Genomic DNA, 10,426 nt, shown 5'->3' with positions numbered 1-10,426 from the left:
TGTGTGTGTGTGTGTGTGTGTGTGTGTGTGTGTGTGTGTGTGTGTGTGTGTGTGTGTGTGTGTGTGTGTTGCTTTGTTCAGGATCAGCCTGACACACTGAGCTGCTTTCAGAGTCTTAATTACATTATTTTGTAGATGGAATTCTTATTCTTTCATACGACACATGTATTGTTTGTGCTTATGAAACTTATTACAATATGGAGAAGATATTTTAGCAAAGGTTCTGCAACACCTTTACAGAGTGATTAGACCTGTGTGTGTGTGTGTGTGTGTGTGTGTTTGCATTTTTTCAGGGAGAATCTTGAGAGGCTGCTGGATGACAAACACTTCAAAGAGGAAATCGTCCATTTCAACATCTCTGAGGAGACCGGAGTGGTTGATGCTTCCCACAGAGGCAAACTTATACCGCTGCTCATGAGGTACTGTACAAGTTCCACTGTAAAGGTAGAGGCAGCATAAGCATGCATGAGCAATATCATCATTTTAATTTACCACACAACAACAACAAAGAGAAGGTGTTTTGCCCAAAACTTCTGACTCTTGCACAGTATTTTTACTTGGTTATTAAATAAGGTTACATATTGCGTTCTTAGTTCATAGATGAACTCTGGTGTCCTCGAGAAAAAGAGGATGTTGCTTTTGTTCAGATTCTGGCTGTTGGTCTGATACCCTCCAGTTACTGAACATTTCTTCTGTGTTTTGCTTTTTTAATAGTGCGTCTGATAGCAATTACAGGGAACAAGCTTCTTGTTCTGCATTACATCCGTCCAGTGTTTTACATAAATCAGTATGATCACAGCTTCATGCTGTGGATTTGTGGAGAAGTAGTAAAACATTTTTACTACCTTTAACTTTCATTTCTAAATTTATTTTGGCTTTAAGGGGAAAATTTCTTTCAGATAATCCCGTATTTTATCGTAAGTTTGTACAGCTCAGTGTTGTGTTGTGTACGACGCAGGATCCTGTTTGGTCGTCTGCGCTCCAAAGCAGGCAGCAAGTTTCAGGGGAAGGCGAGCGCTACCTACCGGTCCTCCATCATTCTACGCTTCCTGGCAGGATGTCAGGCTGAGGAGCTGGAGATGTTCATTGACCTGCTTTTTGAGTCAGTCAGCCATCACTGCCAAGGTAGGATACGAAAACGTCACAAGTAATTTATAAAAACAGACAGAGTGTCAACAGGTAGCAATTAATCCGAGTCAGTTTGTGGTAAAATGTGCATCTTGTCTGCAACGCATCGCTTTGTAGTGAGGGACTTGATTCAACTGGTGCATTCCTACATAAAAGGAAGGTTGCAGAGTGCCTGCATCTATTTACAGTTTATATATACATTTTCTATGTTTGTAGAACGTCAACAGATGCTCGACTTTTAAGGCTTTATTAGAAACAGATGCCATGTAGTTTTGTTGAGAGCCCGCAGTAATATTGGACAACATTTTTGCACGTTATCAGATAATCCAAGCGAGATCATCTAGCAAAGTGCTTCCACAGACTATTTGGGTACAACAGGCACTCGCAGAGAGCTGCTATCTAATGCAAATGTTTATAAAAAAAACAAACCAATATTTCATTCATCGTTTCCTCGTCCTGTGTCCTCAGGTTCATGTCTGGCTGCAGTTCAGAGGGCGGTAGCAGAGACCGACCTGGGTGCTGTCCTGCCGCTGGGCCGTCTTCACAGCCTGCTGAACACTATAAATGTGGTGATCCAGAAACTGGGCCACCTCATCCACGTCTACCTGCCCAAAGTGCTGCAGATCCTAGTGTGTGTCACAGCGTCCGTGTCCACCATTTTGGACCAGAGAGAACAGGTAATCAGAATTATTCTTTCAGGGTAGAAGTAGTTTAATAGTCCTAACACTTTTTAACAGTCCTTATTACTTTCTGTAAAACATAAATATAAAGAAGTTCGTATCTGCTTTCTCAGCTGCGAGCAGGCTGCATCAATCCTCTGAAGAACCTGAGGAGACTCGGGATCCTGAGGATCCTGGACTTCTTCAATTGCTTCGACACCTACAGCTTCAGGCCGGATGAGATTGATGCTGTGTTTGAGGCAGCGGTCTGGCCTCAGGTCAGAGAAAGATTTTTGTATTCTTACTGAGTATTTCTTTACTTTGTCCCGGCTTTCTGATGAGTTTAAATTTGTTTTTTATATGCAGGTGCGCCGTCTCCCAACAGAGAGCACCTACTCCCCCACCCCTCTGCTGAAACTTATCCATGTGTGGTCCAAAGATGCCAGGTCAGCATCCTTCACAAATGTTTCTGAGTGTCGGCTGAAAGCTTCATCCAGGCTTAGTAAAGCGTGCTCAAAGATATATTTTTTTTACCGTCTCAGGTACTTCCCCCTCCTTGCCAAGCAGAAGCCGGACCACCCAGAGTGCGACATCCTTCTAAATGTCTTCGCCCTCCTCTCAGCTAAGAAAGTATCTCCAGCAACCATCGCAGTAGTAATGGACATAGCCGAGTATTTGGCAACAGCTGCAGACTTTGTTGCCTCAGAAACTGAGATGGAGCTCAGTGTCAACGGCTGTGTGTTTCCACAGCCTGCAGAGGGAGCTCTCATCGCAGCAGGTTAGCAGATCGTGACAGCAATTTGATGGCGTTATTTTTATGCTTCTATTCAGAGTGCATGTAAAAAAAAAAAAAGTTTGCAAGCACAAATGTTGCATTTTGAGGAGAAAATTATTTTCCGTGAAGAAAAGTTTAATTTGAGCAAACAAAATTAATTTCCGCGTGCAAGAAATGCATTTCAGTGTTTGCTATTATCCATATACACACATATACACACACAATAACAGCCCCTCTCGCTCAGTTGTTGCCACAAAACTAACCAATCACAGACTGGGATGCAAAAATTCTGATTGGCTGTTACAGTCTCCGATAAGCTCGCTAGCTACTGCATTCCGGAAAGACGGTCCAAAATGTAGCTAAGTCCATTTTTTGGTTAATATGTTTAATTATTTTATTTTAAAGTATTCTAATTTTTTAATAGGATCATTAGTTTTAATCTAGTTTAAACCCAACCACTCCACTGGACTTAGCTACATTCTAGGATGTAGAATAGGATTCATTTCCCTCTGATCACCGTTAAACGTGCACATGTTGTATCCTCCAGATTCACTTACTCAAGGCTCCAGATTGCTGCTGCCTCACATTCCCACGCTGCTGCGCTACTTCAGCGGAATTGTACGCAACACAGACAGACTCAAGAAGAAGAAGTTCAGGGCACAGGTGGCCAAAGAGCTCAACATCCTGTCCAAGTGAGTTGAATGTCAAGTGACTCATTTTGGGTTGAGATAAAGGTTATGATTATGATTGTGGTTGTGGTTATCGTTATACACGCGGTTGACTCTTCCCCAGCTAACAGTAGGATGTGTCACTCTCTCGCTGCCAGGGTCAGCCGATTCGTGAGCAGCAAGGAGCAGAGCTCAATGCTTATCAGCCTGCTGCTTCCTTACCTCCAGAAAGGCAACAAATCACAAGTAAGACTTACAACTGAGTTTGTTGAACCTTGAAATTACAGTCATTTAACAATCTGTAGTAATGAATTAATTAATTTATAAAAACTTTTACATAAAAGCCAGAGTTTTGCAGCGTTATGGTGTGTGCTCGAGAAGTTCCGCTCAAGATAAACTTTGTTTCAGGAGACAGAAATCGACCTCCTGGCCACCATACAGAACCTGCTGAGACAGTGTGACAAGCCCTCCGCCTTCCTCCGGCCGCTCAGCAAACTCTTCTCCATCATTCACAACAAGCTGCCAAGGCAGGCCCTCACCAACGTCTTCCAGGTACAGCAGAGAACTAATGCAGCGTTACGCTGTCTGGAACTTATAATATAGGCATGGTGAGATCAACCATCAGCGTGTGGACAGATGCAAAGCAGGCCAGAGCACTTAATCTCACCATTTTCTCCACCACAGTCCTGTTAGCCACTGTGTTGAAATGTGTTTGGCTTTGGGTTATTTTTATTTATTTATTTATTCTTATTCATATGGGGGGGGGATGACTATATTTGAAGTTACCAGCTAAGAGTAAATGATACTCAGCAAGAATAAAATAAAAAATCGACTACTTTTCCAGTTCACTGCACACCTAGCTAGCTAGCTGCTATAGCGGCCATGTGTTGGCTCCCGCCTGTCGTTCTGTCATTCAAAGCAGCCACGCCCCTATTTAGGCCTAATTTTAAGCCTTAGTTGAAAGAGGTGCATTACGTAAAAATCCAACACCCTGTCGGCTGTTATGAACTGAGAATTTTGTACCAGACATGTGAGTTGGTGAATTTATCATGAGAGTCTATGGGGATTGACTGGTTTTTTAGAGTCAGCCTCAAGTGGTCATTCAAGGAACTGCAGGTCTTTAAATTTCTTCTTGTTTTCACTTAGCTACACCGCACTGAATATCCTTTATGCTAGCTAAACTGTTCTGTGACGGTGCATCAAGCCACATAAAATAAAAAGAGAGATGTGTTCACTCCTGTACAACATTAGCTGTGGGAATTATTGTATGTCGTTACACTGGGTGTCCAAAAATAGTATAAAACAATGGTGTGAAACATAAGGCCTGGGGGCCAGAAGTGGCCCGGCACTGGAAAATGTGAAGGGGGAAATCAATTTTGAACTTTGAACTGTATTTTCACAAGTTTTGCAGATTTTTCTACTGATACAGAACTTTCCCATAACCATTCATACTACACTAATGTAATCCAGTAATAGATTTCTGTAATTTTAAATGTTTACTGCTTACAGTTTAAGCCGGTATTCCTTCATTGTGTAGAAAGTACTGCTGAAACTGCACTTCTTTTTCTAATAATAAAATATCTCAGGGATCGAATTTGTAGTTAAGCTTTTGTATACTGACAGAAAGTGGAGTTTGACCAGTCTGGTGGGCTGTATGTGGCCTGCGATGGCCGGTGTAAATGAAGAAAAATAACCAAAATAGCAAATAACCAATGTTCTTATAAAAAACAGTTAAAAGAAAGTTGTTATTAGTTTTTTTAGCCCTTTTAATTGACTCCTCCTGTGCGCTGCTCTGTTCTCAGACTCTGTCGGATCTGGACCCTTCACTCACATACATCACTGACTTGGCAACAAAGGTGAGATGACTGTGATGAGGAACATTAGAGAGGAAATAATGTCCAACTTTTCTACAGGTCTGAACTGTAACCTCTGCCGTCATGTTCAGTCTGGGTCACGATACAAAGAGCAGCAGCTAACGGGCTTTTCCTGTGCTCACCTTTGCAGCTGAACGCGTTTGACAGTCGACACTTGGATGAGATCCATTTTGACGTGCGTCTGACGGCGTTCCAAGACGCCACCAGACGAGTTAAAGGCATGCAGACTCTGGACCTGGACTACATCAGCACTGTCATTCACAATTGTTTCCACACCTATGAGGTAAATAAATATTCACTGTTACACTTTATAAGTTGTTTACCTTCAGGATAAACATTTCATTGGCTGATGTTTTGCTTCTATTCTCATCTCGCTCCTCCGATGCAGATCGGGGACATGTCACTGGGAGACAACGCCACCTTGTGTCTGTCTGCAGTGATCGCCCAGCTGGCAGCGGTCGGGCCCGGAGAACAGATCTACAGGGACGTGGTGCAACACATCATCCTGGACGCTGTGCACAAGGGCCTCCGCAGCAAAACGGAGGTAACAGCTGTAACTATGGTTACCGCTTTCTTGTTTCTGTCAAATGACACAGATGCTGTGAAGCCACTAAACTCAGTTGCTCACTCTGTTGTGCTTCTTTATCTTTCAAGAGTGTGCAGCATGAGTATACAACCATACTGGCCTGCCTGGTGAAGACCTTTCCTTCCAAGAAAGAGTTTAGAGACCTGGTGCAGCTCGCCAACTACAGTGACCCCGAGTCTGACTTCTTTGAGCATATGAAGCACATCCAGGTAAAAGAGGGAACACAAAAGCTCACACTTCTGCCTTCTCCTCCTCCTTTATCCCACTGATCACCTTTTCTCTCTGTTCAGATCCACCGTCGGGGTCGTGCCCTGAGGAAGCTCGCCAAACAGCTGACCGAGGGTACGGTGCTGTTGACGCCTCGTTCCCTCCAGAACTACATCATGCCGTACGCCATGACGGCCCTGCTGGACGAAAAGATGCTGAAGGTTACTTGATTGTGGTTTCATTTTAAAAGTTAAGGACGTATTTTTTTCCTTTTTCTTTGTGTCTAAAATCTTTCCTCTTTCTCCTCCTTCCGTACTGCAGCATGAGAACATGATATCAGCATCGGTGGAGGTGGTGGGCGCGGTATGTCGCAGGCTCACCTGGTCCAAATACCTCTACTACCTCAAGCAGTTCGTCCACATCCTGCAGACAGCGCAGGCTGAACAGAAACTGGCTGTTAGGTAAGGTTGCATATATTTGTAATCTGAGTATATCTTTTTTGTCTTTTCTTTTTACACTACCTGTTGTTCTGCTTTACTTGCTCCAGTTTGCTGGTCACAGTCTTGGAGGCTTTCCATTTTGACCACCAGACCCTCAGCAGAGAAATGGAAGCTGCCAAAGCCAGAGAGGGTGAGCGGCTCTGGGGGGTGACGTGAATTTTGTTGACTAGCTACATGAATAAATGAAGTAAAGAAATATAAATGTGTGTCTTTGGGAAGCTGGGAGTGTGGAAATCAACGCAGACGATGAGAACGTAGCTGCGGATGACGAATCTGACGCGAGCGACGATGAGGAAGCGATGGAAGTCGATGGTAATGCTTCCACTGATGTCACCATGGAAATGGAGGACGCTCCTGCCACTAAAGTCAAGGCGCAGGCAGCTCCTAAATTATCCACGGCAGTGAGTGGACTGCCGCAGAGCGCGGAGGAGTTGGAGTCTCTGATTGGTTTGATCCATCAGACTGTTAATGAGAGCGTCCTGCCTCGTCTCCACAAGTGTCTCAATGCAAAGGTACGATGCACGCAAACGTGTGGATGTGTTGGTAGTTTTTCTAAAAACCTTCAGGAGCAGAGTGATGGTGATAATGTGTGGGTTTCCTCCAGGTGAAGCGTGACGAGGAGCACAAGGTAGTGAAGTCAAAGGATGTGAAAGACGAGGAGGTGGTGCGGATACCAATCGCCTTCGCCATGGTCAAACTAATGCAGACGCTGCCTCCGCACGTCATGGAGGCCAACCTCCCCGGGTACGCAGCCGTGTGTCCATTAGCACAAAAAAGATCATCTGTTGTGTATTTCAAAGCTTAGACAGTAATATGACATCCGATTGATTATTTCTGCTTCTGTTACAGGATTCTGATCAAGATTTGTGTTCTGCTGAGGAACCGTTTCCAGGAGATCCGTGACGTGGCAAGGGGAACTCTGGTGAAGATAATCGAGACTTTAGGCTGCAGATACCTGCAGTACCTGCTCAAAGAGATGCAAGGCGTTCTGGTCAAGGGATACCAGGTAGGAACACACACGCAACAATGCAGTCCTGCAAACATCAATAAATGCTTCAGGTCACCTTAGCTTTAATATAGCGCACGCATCATGCAGCAGTATGTGCTTAAAAGAGTACCTCAAGTAGAAGTATGCCAACATAAGTACAAGTAAGTAAAACGTGATAAAAGAGCGTGACAGTTATGTTTTTATGTGCATGCTCAGACTTGTATGAGTACATGTAATTGAGCTAACCCTAGACAGGAAATATAATCTAATGTTACTGTTGATGTCATAACAGTAGAAACCTTTGTTGACATGAGGCAAACCTGATCAGCCTAATATTTGTCTGTTTTTGTCCCTCCTCCATCCAGCTCCACGTGTTAACATTCACAGTGTACCAGCTGCTCTCAGCTCTCACTCCAACCCTAAAGAGTGGAGACCTGGACCCCTGCATGAACATGCTCATTGATGTAAGCTTGACGTCTTTCAGGAACATTTTTTCTTTTTACTTTTTTGTGTTTATATTATTAATCTCTGTCCCCCTATTACACTCTCCTCCTCTATGTTATTGTTGCTCCACTGACCAGATCTTCAATAACGAGCTGTTTGGGACGGTCGCCGAGGAGAAGGAAGTGAAGGGTATCGTTTCCAAGCTGATGGAGGCCCGCCACAGTAAGAGCATGGACTCGTACGAGCTACTGGCACAATTCTGCAGCAAGGAGAGCATCACCAAGCTCATACTGCCCCTGAAGGAGGTGAGGAGGGGTTTGAACTTAGAAACAGAAGATAATTGGTAATCAGTCACAGTGGCAGATAATATTTCCAAGTGGCCAACAAGATTTTTTTGTTTGTTTTTTGTCAGTTTTAAGATTACTTTTGACAGGATGAAGATGCATCTAAATGTGCCAAATAATGAATTATTGACTGATTGTCAGGTTATCAAATATAAAATGTAAAAAAATATTTTAAAAATCAATAATTATAAAAAAGCAAAAAATAAAGATGGTTACATTCGGTTACATTTTTTAAAAACTTTCCAGCAGACTTATTGACATGAAATATTTGGCAAACAGGCGCTACTGATCACATAAATCATGTTTCTTGCCTTTACTAAGACTTTGATTAATGTACAAACACATGGTTACCTGCCTAGCTAAATAGCCTTTGTGAAGGCCTCTAATAATGACTTTTTTTTACAATTAGTTTTCTGTTATAACTTCTCTGCACTCCAGTAATGTTTTCGGGATGAAATCACCTGAGCTCTTTTTCTTCTTTTTAACTTATAGCTTTTAAAATCTCTAAAATCTATTATTAAGTAATTAAGTAACAACTTTAAACACAAAAACATATAAACAATAATCATAGCTAGTACTTAAATGGAGTTTACAAAAAATTGCAAAGCATTTCTTAACATCAGTGAGTTAACAGCCCTACTGTGTGGCTAGTTTAGCTTCATTAAAGATGCTATCTAACATACTTGAATTGTCAGCTAGTTAGCTACCTAGGTAGTTAGCTAACTAGCTGCTGGATTGAATTAAATATATGGTTCCATATATTTAATACACATCCGTTTTATATAACTCTTGTACATAAATTAATTTTGTTAGCTGTTTTAGCTAGCTAGCGTCTTTAACATTACTTAATAGTATTTCTTTCTTAATTTTTAAGTCCATGTTTCCTTTCGTTAGCAACAACATTTTTAACTAAATTGTTAATTATTAACAACAAAATTCATACGTCGAACAAAATGCTGTTGTCGATACAAATTTTGGTGAAATTTGGTGACGGGTATATTACGCACGTATATAACTTTTATTCTAACGTTTATTTTTCTCAAACCAGATCTTGGAGGCTACATCGAGTTTGAAGGTGTGTAATCGGGTGGCTGCAATACTGCGGCGACTGGTCTCAGGTCTGCTTGTCAACAGCGGCATGACTTCGCAAGACATCCTTCTGCTGAGCCATGGCCTTGTCAGCCAGAGCCTGCCACTTCTAACAAAAAGAGACCGGTACACACACACACACACACACACACACAGTCTAATATCAGAGTGCAATAAATTATTTCTAATATTTTGTCCAATTTTCTGCCTATGTCATGTTTGCTTGTAGGGACAAAGCATCAGCTAAGCCTCCCCCAGATCCCAGACTGCCCCCTCCCAGCTGTCTGCTCCTGCCTCCCACTCCAAAGAGAGGAGGTCAGAAAGCTCCTGTCAGCAGCCGCACCAACATGCACATCCTGGTGGATGCCGGCCTCAAGGTGCGCTTTCTCCAACAATACGAATGATCTCTGTAACATGGCACCCTGTACTTTTATCTCAAGAAGGAATAAATGTGTGTTAATGTGCACGTGTCTAATGCTCAGCTGCTCCACCTGAGTTTGAAGAAATCCAAAGTGACATCATCCGATCCCTCAGTCCTGGAAATGCTGGATCCTTTTGTGCACTTGTTGCTCACCTGCCTCGACTCCATGCATGTCAAGGTACCAACACTTACCTGGGCATCTTTTTATTTTGTTTATCATGGATTGCTTAAATAAACCTCCATCAACCTCTGCTTGTTTCCCTCTCAGGTGATCACAGAGGCTCTGATAGCGTTCACTTGGCTGTTAAAGTTCCCTCTGCCAGCAGTAGAGCAGAACGCTGGGCAGCTGACCAAGCAGCTCTTTGTCCTGCTGAAGGATTACTCCAAGGCTGGAGCCGCCCGCGGGGAGAACTACCACCTGGTCCAGAACTGCTTCAAGGTATAAAATGCATTGTACTCTTTAAAGTGAGGTTTAAAGATGATCGAGAATGAGGTAACATGTTTTATTTTTCCTAGGCCATGACCGTTCTGGTGAAGAATGTCAAAACCAACAACATCTCTGAGACGCAGCTGCAGGTGCTTCTGGGATACGCCGAGGAGGACATCTACGACCAGTCTCGCCAGGCTACTGCCTTCGGTCTGCTCAAGGTAAACCAGTGGAGCTGTAGTCAGAAACATTTCTAATGTAATGTGCGGTGTGCTTACATGTGTGTGTGTGTGTGTGTGTGTGTGTGTGTGTGTGT

The 10,426-nt window shown here is 43.0% G+C and overlaps 1 protein-coding gene across 1 annotated transcript in view; it reads left to right on the top strand.

The window, feature by feature from the left end:
- utp20 (UTP20 small subunit processome component) overlaps nt 1-10,426 on the top strand; it is a 23,629-nt gene that overhangs the window by 9,424 nt on the left and 3,779 nt on the right. Inside the window, exons 25-50 of the mRNA XM_005939249.3 lie at nt 294-419; nt 959-1,125; nt 1,597-1,805; nt 1,922-2,065; nt 2,154-2,233; nt 2,330-2,565; nt 3,110-3,254; nt 3,389-3,476; nt 3,639-3,782; nt 5,033-5,086; nt 5,235-5,387; nt 5,493-5,648; nt 5,759-5,899; nt 5,981-6,118; nt 6,219-6,358; nt 6,445-6,527; nt 6,617-6,909; nt 7,002-7,141; nt 7,247-7,403; nt 7,751-7,849; nt 7,967-8,134; nt 9,222-9,388; nt 9,492-9,639; nt 9,745-9,861; nt 9,952-10,122; nt 10,200-10,331. Of these exons, the coding sequence (XP_005939311.1) occupies nt 294-419; nt 959-1,125; nt 1,597-1,805; nt 1,922-2,065; nt 2,154-2,233; nt 2,330-2,565; nt 3,110-3,254; nt 3,389-3,476; nt 3,639-3,782; nt 5,033-5,086; nt 5,235-5,387; nt 5,493-5,648; nt 5,759-5,899; nt 5,981-6,118; nt 6,219-6,358; nt 6,445-6,527; nt 6,617-6,909; nt 7,002-7,141; nt 7,247-7,403; nt 7,751-7,849; nt 7,967-8,134; nt 9,222-9,388; nt 9,492-9,639; nt 9,745-9,861; nt 9,952-10,122; nt 10,200-10,331 (3,796 nt within the window). The remainder of the gene's footprint in view (nt 1-293; nt 420-958; nt 1,126-1,596; nt 1,806-1,921; nt 2,066-2,153; nt 2,234-2,329; nt 2,566-3,109; nt 3,255-3,388; nt 3,477-3,638; nt 3,783-5,032; nt 5,087-5,234; nt 5,388-5,492; nt 5,649-5,758; nt 5,900-5,980; nt 6,119-6,218; nt 6,359-6,444; nt 6,528-6,616; nt 6,910-7,001; nt 7,142-7,246; nt 7,404-7,750; nt 7,850-7,966; nt 8,135-9,221; nt 9,389-9,491; nt 9,640-9,744; nt 9,862-9,951; nt 10,123-10,199; nt 10,332-10,426) is intronic.

The sequence above is a fragment of the Haplochromis burtoni genome, unplaced genomic scaffold, assembly GCF_018398535.1.
Source record: "Haplochromis burtoni strain Fernald_Lab_line unplaced genomic scaffold, NCSU_Asbu1 Contig_267, whole genome shotgun sequence".
Taxonomy (NCBI): Eukaryota; Metazoa; Chordata; class Actinopteri; order Cichliformes; family Cichlidae; genus Haplochromis; species Haplochromis burtoni.
Note: the sequence above shows the minus strand (reverse complement) of the source record. Positions and strands in the feature narration are given on the sequence as shown.